This window comes from Stegostoma tigrinum, chromosome 7, assembly GCF_030684315.1.
Source record: "Stegostoma tigrinum isolate sSteTig4 chromosome 7, sSteTig4.hap1, whole genome shotgun sequence".
In the NCBI taxonomy this organism is placed as follows: Eukaryota; Metazoa; Chordata; class Chondrichthyes; order Orectolobiformes; family Stegostomatidae; genus Stegostoma; species Stegostoma tigrinum.
In genome coordinates, this window is record NC_081360.1 from 96,099,407 (window position 1) to 96,122,744 (window position 23,338).

The 23,338-nt window shown below is 43.9% G+C and overlaps 1 protein-coding gene across 9 annotated transcripts in view; it reads right to left on the bottom strand.

Annotated features, from left to right (window-relative positions):
• The window catches only part of LOC125453965 (myc box-dependent-interacting protein 1), a 148,994-nt gene that overhangs the window by 125,396 nt on the left and 260 nt on the right, over nucleotides 1–23,338 (bottom strand). Inside the window, exon 2 of one of the 9 annotated variants that reach the window (XM_059647526.1) lies at nucleotides 1,624–1,713. The exons of the other annotated variants lie outside the window; for them this stretch is intronic. Within the exon in view, the coding sequence (XP_059503509.1) occupies nucleotides 1,624–1,668 (45 nt within the window). The 5' untranslated portion in view covers nucleotides 1,669–1,713. The remainder of the gene's footprint in view (nucleotides 1–1,623; nucleotides 1,714–23,338) is intronic. 9 annotated transcript variants of the gene reach the window in all.

The window sequence follows — 23,338 nt, forward strand, 5'->3', positions numbered from 1 at the left end:
CTGGACACTTACTTGCTCCAGTTTCCCATGCAATACCTGGTGAAAAGCCTTAAGTCCATAAATCACAAAGGATACAGATAAGGTGGATGGCAACTGTCTTTCTCTACGGTGGAGGATTTCAAGACCATGGGGCATATTTTTAAGGTGAGAAAGAGGAAAACATAAAAAGGACGTGAATGCCTATCTTTTAAACACAGTGGTTAATGTGGAAAATGAGCTTCCAGATGAAGTGGGAGATTCAGGTACAGTCACAATATTTAAAATGCTTTTGTACAAGAATCAGAAAGATTTGGAGTGATGTTGGCCAAGCACTGGCAAATGAGAAGAGTTTAGTTTGGGATTATGATCGGCATGGACTCACTGGACCAAAAGGTAGGTTTCTGTGTTGTATGACTAAATGTAAAACTATCACCAATACACTTGGTTGCCTCCTCAATATTCAATTAAGTTTGAATGATATCACAGTCTTCTGAAAGCAACACTGGGTGACTTGGCCTCTCCAAATGGGGATTCATTCTGTCTGTTAGATATACTAGCCTGATTTATAATACAGTACCGAAACAGACACTTTGGTCCAATACATCATGCCGATCAAGTTTCCCCAACCGAACTGTGCCTATGTTTGGCCTATCTCTCTCTGAATCTTTCCTATTCCTGTCCAAATGTCTTAAATGTTGAAACTGTATCTGCATCTACCACTTCCTCTGGCAGTTCATTCCATATAACACTATCCTCTGTCTGAAACAGTTGCCCCTCAGGTCTCTTTCAAATATAAAACTATACCCTCTGTTTTGAATTCCTCAATCTAGGGAAAAGATTTTTGTGACTCACCTTATCTATGCCTCTCACGATTTCAGAAACCACTGTAAGAGGTCATCCCCTCAACCTCCTGCACTCCAGGGAGGTTAGTCTCAGCCTACCCAGCATGTCTTTACATCTAAAACCCTCCAGCTCTGGTAACACCCTTGCAAGTCTTTTTTGCACCCTTTCTAATTTAATAACATCCTTCCTCCAGCAGGGTGAACAAAAAAGTATGTAGTACTCCAAAAGTGGCCTCACCAATGTCCTGCAAAACCACAACATGACATCTCAACTCCTGTACTCAATGATCTGAGCAACGAAGACGCGCACACAACACTTTCTTCACCACCCTGTCTACCTGTACCACCATTTTCCAGCAAATATGTACCTGAAACCTCAGTCACTCTTTTTTTAAACAACACTGCCCAGGGCCCTAACATTACCTTTCTTACTCTGCTGATGCTGCCTGGCCTGCTATGTTCCTCCAGCTCCACATTGTTATCAACCGTGCATGTCCTGGTTTGTCTAAATTAATCACCATCTGCCATCCAGCCGAGCTGATTAAGACCCCTTTGTACCTTTAGATAGCCTTCTTCACTGTATAATATCACCAATTTTGGTGTCATCCACAAACTTATTGACCATGCTTCAGAAATTCTCATCCAAAGCATTTACATGAAAATGACAGCGGACCCAGCACCAATCTCTGCAGAACACCGCAGGTCACTGACTTCCAATTCACCCTGTCTCTTACCATCAAGCTAATTTTGTATCCAACTAGCTAGGGTCTCCCTGGATCTCATACGATCTAATTTTACTTACCAGTCTACCATGCAGAACCTTGTCAAAAGCCTTGTTAAAGTCCATGTTGACATCCTCTGCTCTGCCCTCACTCTATCTCATTGGTTACATCTGAAAAAGCACAAGTTTGAGAGACACCATTTCCCAGTCACAAAGCCAAGCTGACTATCCCTAATCAGTCCAAATGCACACAGATCTGTCTCAGAATCCCCTCCAACAACTTACTCACCACTGACGTCAGGCTCACTGGTCTATAGTTCCCTGGTTCTTCCTTGCAACCATTTTTAAATAATAGCAGCACATTAGTTACCCTCCAGTCTTCCAACACTTCACTCATGGCTGTAGATGATACAAGTATCTCAATAATCTCTTCCATAGCATCCCCTAATATCCTGGGATACAGTTGATGAGGTCCTGGGGATTTATTTACCTTTATGTGTTTTAAGATCTCCAGCACCTCCTCTTCTGTAAAGTGGTCTGTTTTCAAGGCATTACTATTTATTTCCCAAGTTTTCCCATCTTCCATGTCTTTCTCCACTGTAAACACTGACATGAAATATTAAGTTAATATCTCACTCATTTCCTGTGGTTCCATACATGGATGACCTCATTTAAGGTGCTCTACTCTTTCCCTAGTTGCTCTTTTGCCCCTAATGTATTATAGAATATCTTTGCACTCTCTCTAACCTTATTTGCAAAAGCTCTCTCTTTCCCTCTTAAAGAGGCCCCTATGCCTCAAGATTCACTTGATCCCAGCTGTCTACACCTGACACATTCCTCCTTTTCTTGATCAGAGCCTCAGTATCACCAATCATCCATTATTCCCCACTGACCAGCCTTGTCCTTCACTCTGAACAGGGGTAATTACCACTCTTCTTTCATAATGGCAAGTTAATTGCCCTCTAGTCCTCTGGCAACTCTCCTATAGCTAGGGAGAATTTTAAAATTAGTGTCAGACCCACTTGTCTATCACCAAAACCTAGGATACATCTCATCTGGGCCTGGGGATTTATTCACTTTTAACCTACTAATACCCCCTCTCTCTCAATACTAATTTGTGCAAGTATGTCAGAGACCCTCTGCCTGTTTTATATTCCCACATCGGCCTTCGCTATAGGTGAGATGTTTTGCCCCTAACTCAACGTAGAGTCTGATCTACTCCAGATATCTGCAATTCCATACCATCATGGTAAATACCAGAAGGCCATTCTTTCCCCTCAGATGATTAAAAAAATTCCATAACAATTCCAAACATGGACCCAAAAAAAAAGTGGGGGAGTTTCAAAGGTGCCGAAAATACTTATCCTTCACAAAGAGAGATTGATTCTCTGTAAGGGTTTTTTTGGCTGCTTGCTATGCACAAAATATCTATAGGCATAAGACAGTACTACAGCAACTACACTTTGTTGGTTACAAAGCAGTTTGAGCAGTCCAGGTTATTACAGGCTACACACAAGTCTCTTGCACCTTCACCCATGCCCCACACTTATCTTTTGCTATAAGTAACACTGCCAAGTGGGACACAGATCACAAACCATGGTGTGGTATTATGGATGCAAAATGCAAAACGCAAAACAAATGTAAATACAGCACAGATCAGAGCTCAGTGACTGGGCATGCAAACCTGTTCCATCATGTAACTACAACTTTAATAAATAACTGGCAATGAAAAATAATTTTGGACTGCTTCTTATACCATAATCTTTGGAAAAACCACAATACATGTATCCTACTTAAAACTAATCATAACTGATGGTACAAAAATAAATACATGACCCTTGCATATTAGGAAAGCTACGCAACAGATGCACACTAAGATCAAATGGCAGTAGTAATACGATAACAATTTCAACACAAAGCTATACTAACAGATCAGACCATCCACTCCTATCGAACCAAATTAAGATAAAATTAAATTCCATGCAGCATTGTTTCCAATGTGTTCCTTCATTTTTCCAGCCCCAATTTTAAATGTCTCACTCTCTCAACATCTTCTCTAGAGCTGACAAGTATTCAACCTGGCCCCACAATTTGTCCATGTTGGTCTCTGTTTAGCAGTCTCATAGCTCTCAGTCAGGTGATGAGCCATGCTAGCTTTCAGCTCTCAGCACAACGAAGCAAAGATCAAAACTTCCTGAAGAAATCACATGCCAAGATCCAAGATCTGTGACCAAACACCATTAACATAAGCAGTTATCCTTTCAAAGTGCACATAGAAAGGAGCAGTTCCATATTTATTGCAGCTTCAGGAGGAAACCACAAGAGGAGAGCTGAACATTTGTTGCCTGTCCTCCAAGTGCCCTTGAGGCTTGGAACATTAACTCTGCGGATAGTTAGAAGTCAACCACATTCATTTCAACCAGATTGGCAAGGAAAAAGACCTTCCCAAAAGAACATTAGTGAATTAAGTGGGTTTTTAATGATAATTATTACGTCATTGTCATCACAGAGAAATATTTGGCATCTGAAATCAATTCAGAATTCACTAGAAATGAGATATGAACAGTTTCCCAAGTCATCAAAAAGGCCTCTGATCAGTGGTGTGCTATAACCATCAGTGCTGGGTCCACTGCTTTTTGTCATTTATATAAAGTGATTTGGATGTGAACATAGGAGAAATGGTTAGTAAGTTTGCAGGTGACACCAAAATTAGTATAGTGAACAGCAAAGGAGGTTTCCCCAGAATACAACAGGACCTTGATCAGATGGGCGAATGAGCCATGGAGCGGCAAATGGAGTTTAATTTAAATAAATGTGAGATGCTACATTTTGGAAAAACAAATCAGGGCTAGACTTGTACATTTAACATTAAGATCTTGGGGAGTGCTGCTGAACAAAGACACCTTGAGTTGCAGGTTCATTGCTCCTTAAAAGGTGGAGTCGTGGTAGACAGGATAATGAAGGTGGCATTTGGTATACTTGCCTTAATTGGTCAGTGCATTGAGTATGGGAGTTGGGAGGTAGTGTTGCAGCTGTGCAGGACATTGGTTAGACCATTTTTGGCCTGCTGTGTGCAATTCTGGTCTCCCTACTATAGGATGTTGTGAAACTTGAAAGGGTTTAGAAAAGATTTGCAAGGATGTTGTCAGAGTTGGAGGGTTTGAGATCTAAGGAGAGGCTAGGCTGGGACTATTTTCTCTGGAGTGTCAGAAGCCGAGGACTGACTTTTTAAGAGGTTTATAAAATCATGGAGGACACCAATAGTGAGACTAGCCAAGATCTTTTCCCTCAGGAGAGTCAAAAACTAGAGGGCATAGGTTTAAGGTGAGAGGGTAAAGGTTCGAAAAGGGACCTAAGGGGCGATGTTTTCATGCAGAAGGTGGTATCCATGTTGATTGAGCTACTAGAGGTCGTGGATGAGGCTGGTACAATTACAACATTTAAAAGACAACTGGATTAGTACATGTATAGGAAGAGTTTAAGAGGGATATGGGCCAAATGCTAGAAAATGGGACTAACTTAAATTTAGGGTATCTGGTCAGCATGGATGAGTTGGACCAAGGGTCTGTTTCCATGCTGTACACTCTATGACTCTAACAGCAGTTCAGATCCAACTTGCCAAGTTACCCTGAATTCCATGTGCTCAGACTTACTTTATCTATTTCCCATATATAAGGTGGAACCTCAAAGACCTCGCTGAAATATACACAATACATCAGGTCCCATACTCTCATCGACACATCTTGGAAATTCAATCAAATTTGTCAGTCATAACCTCCTTCTGACACAGTCAGCCATATGCTGAATATGCCAGATCAAACCTTGACTCTAATAAACTCTCCTTCAAATTTGCTCCAATAATTTCCCTGCAACCAACGTGACACTCTAGTGTGCCATACCTTTGATCTCTACCACCCTTTTTGTACAATGGAGCCACTTTAGCAATCTCCTAGTTGTCTAGCCCTTTCCTCGTGACCACAAAATATAAAAATTTGGATCACAGATCCCATAATTTTCTCCCTCATTTCCCACAGCAGCCTGGGCAACATATTTGGACATGGGGATCTGTCCACTTTTAAGTCTGCCAAAACCTGTATACCTCCCTCCTTCCTGTCTGTCAACCTGCTCAAGAACCTCAATCCTCTACTTGTATCCTCTTCCTCCCGCAACAGAAGACTATTGTGACATATTGATTTAACACCTTACTTATGCCCGCTGGCTCCATATGCAGATTTCCCTCGGAATGGCAAAGTGCTTTCTAAAACCATGGATTTAAACCATATGGAGGAAATGGTTTTGTCACTGGACTAGTAATCCAGAGACATGGGCACTGCTCTTGCCATCTGGGTTCAAATCCTACACAACAGATTAGTTTTAATTCAGTAAAAACAGACTTAATAGTCTTGATGACCATTTTCAATAGTCATAAAAATCCATCCAGCATACTAATGTCCTTTAGAGACTGAACTGTTGTCTTTACCTGACTGATCCACATGTGACAAAGCAATGTGGTTGACTCCTAACTGCCCTACAAAAAGGCACAACAAGCAATTCAACAATGTCGACTGCATAAAATTCTCAAGAGGAATGAAACTGACAGACCACCTAAGAGACACCAAAAATGGCAGTGAAAAAAATCTTAGCCCTATTAATCTAGCAAAAGTCCTCCTTTGGCTTTTGCCAAAATTATCTCAGACTAATCAAGCAACAGCCTGACCTAGTCAATCACAGAATCATATCTCAGACAGCAAGGTAAGGGCCAAACCTACACCATCACTATCCCTGCACAGGTAATACAACAACAGTATACACGTCAGAGCTGCTGCTCTGGAGAATCTCAACATTGTCTCCAGACCACATGAAAGGGGAAATGAAACCTGCTGACTACCACATGCCACCATCCCGTTAGCTGATAAATCAGTACTTCATATTGAACATAATGTGGACACAGCACCAAAAACACGCAGAACATAGTCCCACCCGGAGTATCCTCTCAGACTTAATGAGTTCAGGCAGTAAAGACCCTAGGGTGGGTCTGAAGTATGAAGGAACCAACAAATTAAAACAGGGAAAAATCCATTTGACTCCACCCTCATCAAGTTGCTGCTGCAAGTGCAACTATCCAGGACAGTATCAGTAAGAGTGATCACAGCATGGCCCTTGGAGATAACGTCCCGTCTTCACATTCATTAACACACACTCAACCATCCTGCTCAGCAATAATGGGAACTGCAGATGCTGGAGAATCCGAGATAACAAAGTGTACAGCTGGATGAACACAGTAGGCCAAGCAGCATCTCAGGAGCAAAAAAGCTGACGTTTCAGGCCTAGACCCTTCATCAGATCTGGATCATCCAGCTTCACACGGTTATCCCAAACATCCTGCTGTTTGTCACCACCAGTGACAAATGGGAGAGACTTAAAACATTTTAATAACTCAAGAACAAGTACCACACAGCAGAATGGGCCATTACCAGAACTGTATTCCAACACAAATCTGCAGCCTCACAGCAAAGAATAGACCCTACTTTTCAGTAGCAAGTGCACGCAATCCACAATGTTTATCATTCATTATTCATTTTGTGGTATGTGGGCGTCGCTAGCTGGCCAGCATTTATTGCCCATCCCTTGTGGCCCTTGAGAAGGTGGTGGTGAGCTGCCTTCTTGAACCCCTGCAGTCTACCTGCTGTGGATTGACCCATAATGCTATCAGGGAGGGAATTCCAGGATGTTGAGCCAGTGACAACGAAGGAATGGAAATATATTCTCAAGTCAGGATGGTAAGTGGCTTGGAAGAAAACATGAAGGCGGTGGGGTTCCCATGCATCTGCTGCCATTGACCTTCTGCAGAGGTGGTCATGGGTCTGGAAGATGCTGTCTGAGGATCTTTGGAGAACTCCTGCAGTGCTTCTTGCATATTGTACACACTGTTGCTACAGGGCATCAGTGGAGGAGAGACTGGATGCTTGTGGATGTCAGGCTAATCATGCAGGTTTTGTCCTGGATCATGCCAAGCTTCAAGTATTGCTGGGGCTACACTCATCCAGGCAAATGGGGAGTCTTCCAATACATTCATGATTTGTGCCTTGAAGATGGTAGACAGAATATGGAGATTCAGGAAGTGAGCTACTCACCAGTATCCCTAGCCTCTGACGTGCTCTTGTAACCAATGTGTTAACGTAGTGAGTCTAATTGAGTTTCTGGTCAATTCAGGGATTCAATGATGATAACACAGTTGAAGGTCAATTGCGGTGGTGGTTAGTCTCTTTATTGATGATGGCCACACCCTAGCATTTGTGTGACATTTGTATGTTACTTGCCACTTATCAACCCAACCCTGATGTTTTCCACATCTTGTTGCATTTGGACATGGACAGCTTCAATACCTGACCGGTAGCAAATGGTACTGAGCATTGTGCAGTCATCAGCAAACATCCGCACTTCTGACCTTATGAAGGAAGGAAAGTCGGTCACTGATGACGCAGCTGAAAATGGTTGGGCCTAGGCCACTACCCTGAAGAACTCCTGCAAAGATGTCCTGGAACCAGGAAGACTGACGTCCAACAACCGTGACCATCTTCCTACGTGTTAGGTAGGACTCCAATCACTGGAGAGCTTGCCCACTGACCTCACTTTTACTAGAGCCCCTCAATGCCAAACTCTGTCAAATGCAGCTTTAACATCAAGGGCTGTCACTCTTACCTCACCTCTGGAATTCAGCTTCTTTGTCCATGTTTGAACCAAGGCTGGAATGAGATCAGGAGCAGCGTGGCCCTAGTGGAACCCAAACTGGGCGTCACTGAGCAGGTGCTGCTTGATAGTACTGTTGATGACACCTTCTATCACTTTTATGAAATTCCATCACTTTCCATGTAGTGCAGAAGTTAACCCCCTTACACATGACCTTCCAAACCTGCATCAACTATCATGTGGAAGCTTAAGGGCAGCAGATACATAGGAATGTCACCTCTTGCAAATTCCCTTTCAAGCCATTCATCATTGTGTTTTGGAAATAGGTCATCATTCTTTGTGCTGTCGATTCAAAGATCTGGAATCCCCTCCCGATTGGCATGGTGGGTCTATCTATAGCAAATCGACTGCAGCAGTTCAAGGAGGCAGCTCATGACCACCAAAGGCAAGGCGGAATGGACAAATGCTGACCCAGCCAGCAGCACTCACATCTCATGAATGTTAAAACTGAAGTCATGAAACCCAAATATGCTACACAAAATATCTATAACTGGATCAATGCGATAGAATCCTTTTCTGAAGGAAATCTATCCAAACAGCCTCAAGGTCAATGAGATTTGGCCGAACCCTCCAATGTTTGCAAGGTTTCAAAAAAAAACTAAACGCCCAAGCAGTAATTACAGATGCTGTCACTCTCCAGACATAACTCAATGGCATAAGCAAGAAAGTAGAAAATTCATATGAAGGTCAACTCAAGGGGATTTGAAAGAACTTCAGACACTGGAAGAAAATTGATTCAGATGTGTTTGCATGGGGAAAAAGATACAGAATAAACCCACTAGCAAAAGAAACAGACATCTGGTTCAAACTCACTTCAGAGTGAAATCACCACCTCACTGCCTGGCAGGGAGGGATGTTGTGTATCTGAAACATTACTCACAAAGAAACAGCTTAATAATGATAACTGTTATACATTGTTATATACTGTTACAACAGCTAGAGTCATCACACATGAAAACGTAGCAACCATGAAGTGGGAGAACCAGATAATACAGAGGTGGTAGCCAATTGGACCATCATGCCTGTTAGACAGTCATAGTTAAACAAGGAAACAGACCCTTCGGTCCAACACATCCACACCGAGATATCAAACTGATCCAATCCCATTTGCCAGCATTTGGCCCTTATCCCTCTACCCACCCAGATGCCTTTTAAATGTTGTAACTGTACCTGCCTCCCCTACGTCCTCTGGCAGCTCATTCCATTCACTGCATGAAAACTTTAGCCCTCGGGTCCCTTTTGAATCTTTCCGCTCTCACCTAAAACCTGTTCTGTCTAGTTTTGAACTCCCCCATCTGAGAAGACAATCTTGGCTATTCACCCTATCAGTGCTCCCCAATGATTTGATAAACCTCGAAGGTCACCCCTCAGCCTCCTACGCTCCAGGGTAAAAGGTGCCAGCCTATACAACCTCTCCTATAGCTCAAACCTACCAATTCTAGCAAATGCCTCGTAAATCTTTTCTGCACCCTCAAGTTTAACAGTATCTTTCCCATAGCAGAGACACCAGAATTGAAGACCATCTTCCAAAAGTGGCCTCAATCTCCTGTACAGCAGCAACATGACATCCTAATTCTTATACTCAGTGCAATGACCAATGAAGACAAGCATGCTGAATGCCTTTGTCACCACCCTATCTCCGCCTCAAAGGAATTATGCACTTGCACCGTTAGGTCTCTATTCAGTAACATTCCTCAGAGCCCTCCCACTAACTGTACAAGACCTACCCTTGTTTGCCTTTCCAAAATACATCTCATTTACCTAAAATAAACTCCATTCGCTACTCCTCAGCCTATTGGCCCTTCAGATCAAGCTCCCATTGTAATTCAAGATAATCTTCTTCACTGTCCACGACATCACCAATTTTGGCATCATCTACAAACTTACTAAGCAAGAGGGTAACTATAGAAAGAGTTGGACCACTCAAGGACAAAGGAGGGAAGTTACGCGAGGAATCAGAGAAAATGAGCGACATTCTTAAAGAGGACTTTGCGTTGGTATTCACTGAGGAGAGGGACATGACGGATGTTGAGGTTAGGGATAGATGTTTGATTACTCTGGGTCACGTTGGCATGGTGGGAGGTGGGAGGGGAAGAAGTGTTGGGTATTCTAAAAGGTATCAGAGTGGACAAGTCGCCAGGTCCAAATGGGATCTATCCCAGGTTACTGAGGGAAGCGAGTGTGGAAATAGCTGGGGCCTTAACAGTTATCTTTGCAGAATCCTTGAGCACAGGTGAGGTCCCAGAGGGCTGAAGAATTGCTAATATTGTCCCCTCGTTTAAGAAGGGTAGCAAGGATAATCCAGGTAATTATAGACCGGTGAGCCCGACATCAGTGGTGGGGAAGCTGCTGGAGAAGATACCGAGGGATAAGATCTACTTACATTTGGAAGAAAATGGGTAAATTAGTGATAGACAGCATAGTTTTGTGCAGGGAAGGTCATGTTTTACCAACTTGATAGAATTCTTTGACAAAGTGGCAAAGTTGATAGATGAGGGAAGGGCTGTAGGTGTCATTTATATAGACTTCCCGTAAGATTTCCTGTGGTAGGCTGATGGAGAAAGTGAAGTTGCATGGGGTGCAGGGTGCACTAGCTAGATGGATAGAGAACTGGCTGGGCAACAGGAGACAGAGTGTTGCAGTGGAAGGGAGTTTCTCAAAATGGAGAGCTGTGACCACTGGTGCGCCACAGGGATCCATGTTGGGACCACTGTTGTTTGTGATATACATAAACGATCCGGAGGAAGGTATAGATGGTCTGAATATAAAGTTTGCAGATGACACTAAGATTGGTGGAGTAGCAGACAGTGAAGGGAACTGTCGAAGAATGCAGCAAAATATAGATAGATTGGACAGTTGGGCAGAGAAATGGCAGATGGATTTCAATCCAGGCAAATGCGAGGTGATGCATTTTGGGAGATCCAATTCAAGAGCAAACTATACGGTAAATGGAAAAGCCCTGGGGAAAATTGATGCACAGAGAGATCTGGATGTTCAGGTCCATTGTACCCTGAAGGTGGCAACGCAGGTTGATAGACTGGTCAAGGCGGCATATGGCAGGCTCTCCTTCATCAGATGGGGTATTGAGTACAAAGAGTTGGCAGATCACGTTACAGTTGTGTAGGGCTTTGATTCGACCACATTTGGAATACTGCGCACAGTTCTGGTCGCCACATTACCAAAAAGATGTGGATGCTTTGGAGACAGTGCAGAGTAGGTTCACCAGGATGTTCCCTGGTATGGAGGGCGCTAGCTATGAAGAGAGGTTGAGTAGATTAGGATTATTTACATTAGAAAGATGGAGGTTGAGGGGAGACCTGATTGAGATCTACAAAATCATGAGGTATGGACTGGTGGATAGCAAGAAGCTTCCCTTCTCCTCCCCACCCACCCCTGCCAAGAGCAGGGGATTCAATTACTGGGGGTCACGATTTCAAGGTAAGCGCAGAAAAGTTTAAGGGAGATATGCATGGTAAGTTCTTTACGCAGAGGGTGGTGGGTGCCTGGAACACATTGCCAGTGGAGGTGGTAGAGGCGGGCATGATAGCATCATTTCAGATGTATCTAGATAGATACATGAATGGGCAGGGAGGAGAGGGATCCAGATCCTTGGAAAATAGGCAACAGGTTTAGATAGACGATCTGGATCGGCGCAGGTTTAGAAGGCCAAAGGGCCTGCTCCTGTGGTGTAGTTTTCTTTGTTCTTTGTTCACACTTTCTATATTCACCACAGAATTCCTAACCTCTGACCTGCTTTTGTAGCTACCGGACTTACATGGTGAGGCAAGTTCAGTTTCAGGTCAATGGTAATCCCAAGAATGTTGATAATGGGGGATTCAGTGATTGGAACACCACAATGTCAAGCAACAGTGGTTAGATTGTCTTGTATTGGAGATGGCCATCGCCTGGCATTTGCTTGGCACATATGTTACTTGCCACTTGCCAACCCAAGTTTGGTCATTGCGCAAATCTTGTTGCATCTGAACATGGGCTGCTTTAGCTTCTGAAGAGTCACGAATGATGCTCAACATTGAGCAATCAGCAAACATCCCCACTTTTGAACTTATGATAAAGTGAAGTCATTGATAAAGCAGTTAATAATGACTGAACTGAGAACATCACTATGAGGAGTTCCTGCAGAGTGACCTCCAAGAATCATAGCGATCTTTCTGCATGTTAGATAGGACTCCAATCAGCAGAGAGCTTGGCCCCAACACCCATTGATTCCAATTTTCCTGGGGCGCTCTGATGCCACATACTGACAGATGCAACCAAGATGTCATGAGTTATCACTCTCACCTCAGGAATTCAGCTCTTTTGTCCATGTTAAACCAAGGCTGTAATAAGGTCTTGAGGTGAGCAGCCGTGGTGGAACTCAAACTGGGCATTATAGAGGCTATTGCTGAGCATATGTGGTTTGTTAGCACTGTTGTTGACACCTTCCATCATTTCACTGATGATCAAGGGCCTGGGTGGGATGCTCATTGGAGGGGTGCTGTGGACTCTTATGGGCCAAATAGACAGTTTCCATACTGTAGCGATTCTAAGAATCACCCAGACCCACTCCCCTGCCCTACTCCTGTAACCTTGCATTTCTCATGGCTAATCCACCTAGACTGCATATCCCTGGACAGGATGGGAAATTTATATGGCCAATCCACAGATTATGGGAGGAAACCAGCGTAACTGGAAGAAACCCACACCAACATGGGGAGGATGTGCACACTCCACAGAGACAGTGACTCAAGGTGGAATTGAACACAGGTCCCCAGCGCTGTGAAGCAGCAGTATTAACCACTAAAACACTGCTACCGCCAGAAGAAAGACATCGTTTCCACAAGGACTATGGTCACTTTTACCAATACTGTCACAGACATGCACCTACAGCTGGCAGATTGTCAAGGATGGGGTCAATTATGTTTTTAACCCCTCTCATCATCTGCTGCAGACCCAGCTACAGAACAGTTCGATCAGTCGTGCTGCTGCTGAGCCACTCTTGGTGATAAATGCTGAAATTCCCCACCCCATGCTTGCCACTCAGTGACAGTTTGTTCAATTCACTTCTGATAGAGGATGGAACAAACTTCGACCACCCTTTCAGGCAGCACCTTCTAGATCGCAACTCTGAATTTAAAAATATCTACTTGTCTCTACAGCCACTGGCAATCTCAGAATGACACAAGAACTTTGTCCACAACTAATGAGCCATACTTTTGAGATAATGGGAACTGCAAACGCTGGACAATCCAAGATAATAAAGTGTGGGGCTGGATGAACACAGCAGGCCAAGCAGCATCAGAGGAGCACAAAAGCCGACATTTCAGGCCTAGACCCTTCATCCGAAAAGCTTTTCTAATGAAGGGTCTAGGCCCGAAACGTCAGCTTTTGTGCTCTTAAGATGCTGCTTGGCCTGCTGTGTTCATCCAGCCCCACACTTTATTATCTTAGCCATACTTTTGATACATCTTCTAAAAGAAGTGAGGGATCAACCAAAGCACAAGAACTGCTCTCTAAAAATAGGTAAAATCTTTCACTTGCACTTATAACAAATGGAAGGCTCCGTTTAGTCTCATTGCAGTTCTGACAGTGGAACCCCCTCCTCATTATTGTATGAGAGGAGTGCCCCAGACTGCCCAACTACATTATGCTCATATCTCTGGAAGCAAGGCTTGAAACAATGTAGACTATAACATGATGGGCAAATGGCATCAGCATCAGGGCATTATCCTGGGTAAAAATGATGCATCGCACACAAACAGCCATAAAGCTGACACGGAATGTACACGAATCCAAGCATTAGTAAATAAGTTTGAAACACAAAGCAGGTATTCAGCCCCATGAGTCTAAGATCCTAACCAATCTAAACCTCAATTCCATTTCCTGCTTCCCATCTTTTACCCTTTCATAACTCTACTCAGCCTTTGGGATGTTCCTACATTTCCTTTTTTTGGATGAAACTAACCCTGATTTTTCTCCTGCAGGACTTTGCTCAAAGATGATGTCCCTTGTTTCCTATTCCCAGAGAAAAATTATTAAACTGGGTCACATCGGTCTCTAATACTCAAAGGAATATCAATTTAGCCCTCAAAGGACTTGCAGCTTTGTTAGTTATTACAATAAACTAATTGTACTGCAAAACAGATATCTTAGAAAAGGAAAAGTCTAAGTAGGCAATTGGTGCTCAGTGCAAGCCAGCAAAGAAGTTGAATAACTTTATTCTACTCCTTGAAATGATCAGTGGGTAGGAAGCCCATTGTGTTTCAAGAACATAGATTCGGGTTTCTACTTTGGGTCTTCATATGACTGAAGAGGTAGGCTACTAATCCAAGATCTTTCAGCACATGCCAGAACACCTCTCTAGGTAATAGGTAATAGGATCTAAAATTCAGGACTTGCTTCCTTTTCTTGCTGTCATTGTGCTGGGAACTCTGGCAGTGATAGAGAAGCTGTTGCCATTTTGAAATGATTAGGAGGTACTTGCTACTAGTCATTAAATGTTAATGCCACCATGCTTCAAGAGTGGAAGTGAATTTGTAGAGTTTTGTGGCAAGGTGGTCAGCAGCAGGAATAGCCACAAGACTGGTTAAGAGCTACAATCGGGGGGCTGGGAAGTTTGATCAAGCCAGTTTAAACACTGACTGCCGTTAAACCAGCAGCCAGGACTGGTTGTGGCCTGCTGTTTCCTGTGTTGACTAAATAAGGCAAGAGTCATGGTGTCTCTAGACATGCTGGCACCATATAATCCTCTAGGGAGTATGGAATGGGACTGTTTACAACAATGCAAACATCTGGGAGTTGTTTACCAGTAAAACTCCATTCGCAAGGATCAAGCAATGTGATCAGGCTTTGGTCAATTCATTGGCTAAGTGCCAGAGAAGCTTCTGGAAACAGAACACATTTCTGAGATAAGTTAGCCAAACAAAAAGATTTCTCAGAAGGGTCTAGACCCAAAACGTTGACTTTCCTGCTACTCAGATGCTATCTACCCTGCTGTGTTCTTCCAGCTCCAGATTTTCTCAGAAGACTTTGAAATCAACATTTGAGAAGTACATGTCCTGAAGTAATCTTCAGGGAAGACAAAGAACTATGGGGCGGCAAGACCTACACAGAGATCAAAGCTGGCCTGTTTACTCCAATCAGGTAGTTTTTGTTTCATAGATTCAGAGTTACAGAACACAGAAAGAGACCCTTGGGTCCAACTTGCCCACACCAACCAGCTACCCCAAACTGACCTAATCCCATTTGTCACCATTTAGCCCATATCCCTCTAAATCCTTCCTATTCATGTACCCATCCAAAAAGATTTACAAGGACCTTGCAGGATTAGAGGGTTTGAGCTACAGGGTGAAGGTGAATAAGCTGGGGTTATTTTCCCTTGAGCAGCAGAGGCAGAGGGGTGACCTTATAGGGTGAACAGCCAAGGTCTGTTACGCAGGGTAGGGGAGTCCAAAACAAGAGGGACTGCAGCACAAGATGACTTCACATTAGTGTTTACACACCTTGTAAATTCAAAGCCATAAAAGGGAAATGGTAATCACTTACTTGTATCATGTTAAGGCATTTGCTTTGTTGTAGTATTGTAATATTTGCAAAGAGAGTCCCAGATGATCTGGGATAGACAGTCATTGCAAACATTACAATACTGGTTAATAGTAGCTACATTTAGTCATGAGAACTACCAGCAATTAGTCACATTCTACTACAAACAGTACCTCTACAAACAACGTTATGCATACCATACCTCCCCATGGCAAGCTGTGAAGTCACATGGGGTCCAGGGTGTGCTAGCTAGATGGATAAAAAACTGGCTGGGCAACAGGACACAGAGGGTAGTAGAAGGGAGTTTCTCAAATTGGAGACCTGTAACCAGTGGTGTTCCACAGGGATCTGTGCTAGGACCACTGTTTGTGATATATGTAAATGATTTGGAGGAAGGTGTAGATGGTCTGATCAGCAAGTTTGCAGATGACACTAAGATTGGTGGAGTAGCTGATAGTGAAGGGGACTGTCAGAAATTACAGCAGAATATAGACAGACTGGAGAGTTGGGCAGATAAATAGCAGATGGAGTTCAATCCGGGCAAATGCGAGGTGATGCATTTTGGAAGATCAAATTCAAGGGCAAACTATACAGTAAATGGAAAAGTCCTAGGGAAAATTGATGAACAGAGAGATCTGGGTGTTCAGGTCCATTGCTCCCTGAAGGTGACAACGCAGGTCAATAGGGTGGTCAAGAAGGCATATGGCATGCTTTCCTTCGTTGTGCGGGGTATTGAGTACGAGAGTTGGCAGGTCATGTTGCAGTTGTATAGGACTTTGGTTCGGCCACATTTGGAGTACTGTGTACAGTTCTGGTCGGCACATTACCAAAAGGATGTGGATGCTTTGGAGAGGGTGCAGAGGAGGTTCACCAGGATGTTGCCTGGTATGGAGGGTGCTAGCTATGAAGAGAGGTTGAATAGGTTAGGATTATTTTCATTAGAAAGACAGAGATTGAGGGGGGACCTGATTGAGGTCTCCAAAATCATGAGGAGCATAGACAGGGTGGATAGCAAAAAGCTTTTTCCCCCCAGAGTCGGGGACTCAATTACTAGGGGTCATGAGTTCAAAGTGAGAGGAGGAAGGTTTAAGGGAGATGTGCATGGAAAGTTCTTTATGTTAAGGGTGGTGGGGGCCTGGAACGCGTTGCCAGCGGAGGTGGTGGACGCAGGCACGTTAGCGTCTTAAGATATATTTGGACAGGTACATGGATGGGCAGGGAGCAAATGGACACAGACCGTTAGAAAATAGATGACAGGTTAGACAGAGGATCTTGATCGGCGCAGGCTTGGAGGGCTGAAGGGCCTGTTCCTGTGCTGCAGGTTTCTTTGTTTCAGAGATAGCAATAACTGCAGAAGCTAGAGTCAGAGATAACACAGTGTGGAGCTTGAGGAACGTAGCAGGCCAGGCAGCATCAGAGGGGCAGAAAAGTTGACATTTTGGGTCAGGACCCCTCTTTGGAAAGGGGGGGCGGGGGGAGGAAGTTCAGAAATTAATAGAGAGGAGGAGTGTGGCTGGGGAAGTAGGTGTGATGGCAGGTTAGGAGTGGCAGGAGAGAAGATAGACAGGTTGTGTCAGGTCAAGGAGGTGGGATGAGGGGGGAGGGTTTGTCATGGGATGGGGGGGTGGGGGTAGATTTTAAAACTGGCGAAATCCACATTTAGGCCATTAGGTCGTGAAATCCCAAGGCGGAATATGAGGTGCTGCACCTACAGTTTGCGGGTGGCATCATTGTGACACTGGAGACAGCCCAGGGTAGACATGTCACCAACTCACTGGCTGACTCAGTATTACAATTCACTCTGCTTTTGTTTAAATTCAGCACTTCAGATCATTCATATAGTACATAGCAACATTATTCATAACCAGCACAAGAGTTATGTTGTCTCCACCCAAAATATCCAGTAATCATTTGGGAAGTTATAATTACCACCTCCCAAATTCACACTGGTTTCCAGATGATTTATCTCCAAAGGCAGTGCACCTTCGACAAGGACATACTACGGCCCTTGCTATGGTATCCCAGTCAGCATTCTATTTTAAATAAAACAACATCAACCAAATGAAACTAAATCAGGATTGACACCTCCCAAAGGGAACTAACACTTCCTTTGCAAGCCTGGTTAGCAAACTTTCAACAGACAATTCAACTACAGGAAGGGTCAGAACAAGGGTCATCAAATATGACACATTAACTCTGATTTCTCTCCACAAATGCTGCCAGACTTGCTGAGCTTTTCCAGCAATTTCTATTTGTTTCTGATGTACAAAATCCAGTTGTTTTGGTTTTTAACTCAACTACAAGTATTGGGGTCCAATAAATCACAGCAGCAGCATTTACAAACAGGAGGTTAGGTGCCATCTATTTTGTAGAGAAGAGATGAAAATTCGAACACTATATGCCAGCGTACACATTTTTACTTGGTCTCTATCTTTAGATTACTGGTCTTACTCTATATTAGCTGCAGAAATTCATCTGAAAACTCAACCAAAAGTATCAATGGTTTTTGGGAACTGCAAGCACACGTTTCATAACATACCAGATTACCCAATTTGAGGGTCTGAATGCATATTCTAATTTTACCTGCACTGATAAGCAATGATGCAGTCATCGTGCCAGTCACTGGCAAAAGAGAATGCCATTTTTAAGGTTCAACTTATGCCTGAGAGAAGTGGGGTAGACTAGAGAAAGCCTCCCCCACCCGGAGGTTTTATGGCCAGTACATATCCGGCTTGTAGTGAAACATGAAATACTTTAGCCAAGAAGGTAAGACGGTCTTGTAAAGGGGATGATAGTATATTTTTTGACAAGAGCTAGTGAAAACGTTTTACAAATAAATGCAACCAAAAACAGCCAAGGACATCAAGTGCAGTGATAGCTATCACAGTACACACAGCAGACTGGGTGACAAATAATTCTCCCATCAGCTGTTTTCATTTCTCCAGACAAACAAATGGCACACAAGGTACTCCATAAAGCAAGATTTTCCCAGGCTCAGTCCAAATGGAACTGGCTGGGATAGGACTGTAAAACATGCAGATTTAAGATTTGGAAATAGCAAGGATTTTCTGAAGATCCAGAAGCTTGTAAAGGTGCTAGAAATTGCTCATTGCAGTATCTGTGGGAAAGGGAAGGTTACAGATTACAGCCAAGTGCAGGGAATGTGAAGAAATAAATCCATTGCCAAAGTAAGTGCTATCCTGCAATTAGCATGCTTTCCTTCATTGCTTGGTCCTTCAAATATAGGAGTTGGGAAGTCACATTGAGGTTGTACAAGACATTGGCCTCTTTTGGAATACTGTCTCCAGTTTTGGTCACCCAGTTACAGGAATTATATTATTAAGATGAAAAGGGTTCAAGAAAGATTTACAAGGGTGTTGCCAGAAATGGAGGGTTTGAGTTATAAAGAAAGGCTGAATAGGCTGGGATCCTTTCATCACTGCAGCAAAGTAGGTTGAGAGGTGACGTTATAGAAGGTTATAAAATAATGAGGGGTATAGTTAGAATCAATAATTGTTGTCTTTTCCCTAGAATGGGGGTTATCAAAACTAGGGGACACAATATTAAGGTGAGAGAAGAGAGATTTTTAAAAAAGACAATGGGTAATTTTTTTAAAAGAACGTGGTTCAGGTGAGGAATTAACTTCCTGAGGAAGCGATGGATGAGAGTACAATTACAGCATTTAAGACACTTGAATACGAAAGGCTCCGAGGGATATGGTTCAGGAGCAAGCAGGTGGGACCAGTTTAGTTTGGGATTATGGTTGTCATGGACTTGGTGGACTGATCAGTGCTGTATGACTCTAACCAGATATTAGAAGATTACCTGAACTAGAATTGAATAGGTTTTTTAAAAAAATTCATAAAACTGTGGGCATCACTGGCAGTACCAACATTTGTTATCCATCCTAACTGCCTCTAAACCGAATGACTTGCTAGGCCAATTCAGATGGCAGAGAGGAGTCAACTACATTGCTGTGGATCTAGAATTACACACAGGTCAGAACAAGTAAGGTTGGCAGATTTCTTTCCAAAAAAGATGTTAGTGAACAACTCTGGATAGTTTTCACAGTTATCATCAATAAAACAATCCTTAAATGATTTTGTGGTGAACAGAACTCCAACACAGAAAACGAAACAAAGCTACTTTTTCTAAATATAAAGCTCGTCAGGACGAGGACACAGGAAACCAGATGGAAAAGGGAAGGGAACATCAATTTACACAGCATGAGAGTGTGCTAATTTTTTTAAACCTTCAATAGTTTCAAGATGAAACAGGAACAGTTAACTGTCAAGGGAGATAACAAGCTGTAGTCAGAGATAATGGGAACCGTGGATCCAAGATAACAAAGTGTGAAGCTGGATGAACACAGCAGGCCAAGTAGCATCTCAGGAGCACAAAAGCTGACGTTTCGGGCCTAGACCCTTCATCAGAGAGGGGGATGGGGAGAAGGCTCTGAAATAAATAGCCTGAGAGGGGGAGGTGGACTGAAGATGGATAGAAAAGAAGATAGGTGGAAAGGTGAGTTAGCTGGGGAGGTAGGGAGGGGATAGGTCAGTCCAGGGAGGTTGGGCAGGTCAAGGAAGCAGGATATGGAGGCTTGAGGTGGGAGGAGGGGATAGGTGAGAGGAAGAACAGGTTAGGGAGGCAGGGACAAGCAGAGCTGGTTTTGGGATGCAGTAGGGGGAGGGGGCGAGCTGGGCTGGTCTGGGGATGCAGTGGGGGAAGGGGAGATTTTGAAGCTTGTGAAGTCCACATTGATACCGTTGGGCTGCGGTATTCCCAAGCAGAATAGGAGTTGCTGTTCCTGCAACCTTCGGGTGGCATCATTGTGGCACTGCAGAAGGCCCATGATGGACATGTCGTCTGAGGAATGGGAGGAGGAGTTGAAATGGTTCTCGACTGGGAGGCGCAGTTGTTTGTTGCAAACGAGCAGAGGTGTTCTGCAAAGAGGTCCCCAAGCCTCTTCTTGGCTTCCCCAATGTAGAGGGAGCCACACCGGGTACAGTGGATACCACCTACTAACCTCATCCTGCCTCCTGGACCTGTCCGTCCTCCCTGGACTGACCTATCCCCTCACTACCTCCCCACCTAGCTCTCCTCTCCACCTATCTTCTGTTCTATCCATCTTCGGTCTGCCTCCCCCTCTTTCCCTATTTATTTCAGAACCCTCTCCGAAGAAGGAACTAGGCCCGAAACGTCAGCTTTTGTGCTCCTAAGATGATGCTTGGCCTGCTGTGTTCATCCAGATGCACACTTTGTTAACAAGCTGTAGAGCTGGATGAACACAGCAGGCCAAGCAGCATCACAGGAGCAGGAAAGCTGACATTTTGGGTCTGGACCCTTCTTCAGAAAAGTTAACTGTCAATTTTGGTTCTCAATCCAGGAAGGTACACTGACGGAGAAAAGGGCAACATCCCAGCAAATGAGAAAGGGAGAACATAAATGCCAATACCTTTGCCTTGTGGATTGCAGAAACCTATAAAATTCTAACAGGACTAGACAGGGTAAACTCAGGAAGGCTGTTGCCAGTAACCAGGGAGCCCAGAACTGGGCCTCTCAGTCCAGTTTACAGGGTAAGCTATTTGATGAGATGAGGAAAAGTTTCTTAACCCACACAGTGTGGTGAGCTTGTGGAATTCTCTATCACAAAGTGGTTGAGGCCAAAACATTGAATGTCTTCAAGAAGCAGTTACAGTTCATACCACTGAATCCCTACAGAGTGGAAACAGGCCCTTCGGTCCAACAAGTCCACACCGACTGTCAAGTATCCCGCCCAGACCCACCCAATCTACACATCCCCGAACACTATGGGAAATTTAACACAGCCAATCCATCTAGCCTGCACAACATCGGACTGTGGGAGAAAACCAGAGCACCCAGAGGAAACCCACGCAGACACAGTGAGAACATGGAAATTCCACACAGACTGTCACCTAAGGCTAGAATTGAATCCAGGTCCCTGGCATTGTGAGGCAGCAGTGCTAATCACTGAGCCACTGTGCTGCCCTACTTGTTAGGACTAATGGGGTGAAAGAATATAGGGAGAAAGCACAAACAAGATACCGAGTTAGATGATCAACCATGATCATCTTGAACAGCAGTGCTGGTTGAAAGGAGTGAATGACCTATTCCTGTGCCTATTTTCCATGACTACTTAAAACAGGATTGTGTGTATTTATATGCTTAGCTTCTAACACGTGCAAATTCATAAAACCACAAACTGAACAGAATCATAAATTGGTGCCTGCTGTAATAGTAGCACATATGGATTATTTAGTAAGTGCTGTCTAATATTAGAATTGGATGTAACACTGAGCATGGTGTACTGAAGCTTACAAGCACATGCTGGTCAACCAGCCACAGCTGGTAGCATGCTAACTATGCTGAACACGATTATTGCAAGATGAAAAGATTTGATTTTGTCTCCTTTTAGACGTGTTTAAGGAAGTCGCTTTCAGTTCCAGAATTAGTCACTGAATTTAAATTCGACCAACAGCTGGTGAAGGATTAGAACCATCATCCCCAGAGCATTAGTGAGGGCGGATGAATTACTGGTCAATTAATATTACGACATGCCATCTCTCTGTGGAATACAAACAGCAGAGGTTTAATTCTTCTATATAAAATGGGCATAAACAGTGCAGATGGGAGGACCTATTTCCATTTACACAGGGGTCAACAACCAGATTGATAATAAACTGCAAAAGGAAAAGTGGGAAATGGGAATGGGGAACTCATTGCAGGAAAAAGAGGAAAAGTAAAAACCCTCATACCAGCAATTCAAAACCATTTAGGAGAGCTAAAATCCACAAGGCTAATGATCGAAGATAATGGGAACTGCAGATGCTGGAGATTCCAAGATAATAAAATGTGAGGCTGGACGAACACAGCAGGCCAAGCAGCATCTGTGCTCCTGAGATGCTGCTTGGCCTGCTGTGTTCGTCCAGCCTCACATTTTATTATCCAGGCTAATGATCGAGGAGCTTAAAGATGGCACTGGATTTATTCTTCAAGCAGCAGACAACAGATCAACCCCAAGAACAAAAACACTGTACATCTGTCTCATACCTACATTGTTAGAAATACAAGATTCTGTTTGGGGGAGCGGGAGGAAAGTGGAGGAAGCAGTGGAGTGGGGGGGGGGGGAAATAGGAGATGAGTGAGGAAAGAGGAGGAGAAAAAGGAGGGAAGCACTGCAGAGTGGAAGAACTGCCTTTTCCCTCCATCCTCCAGGCAATGTAAGTGAGGGAACACTTCACTTTCCGCCCCCCCCCCCCCCCCCCCCCCCGCTCACAAGTGTCCAGGGATGAGCAGGCTAGGTGAATTAGCCATGGGAAACATGGGACAACAGGACAGGGAAAAATGCACACCCCATCCCCTCAGAAAGAGGTTAAAGTCCCCTTACACAGCAGAAGACAATTAAGAGCACCCACTTCATCTTCACACCCAGAGAAAGGCGGAGTGGAATAGAAAAAAATACGCCCACTTCCCCACCAGTAGGAGG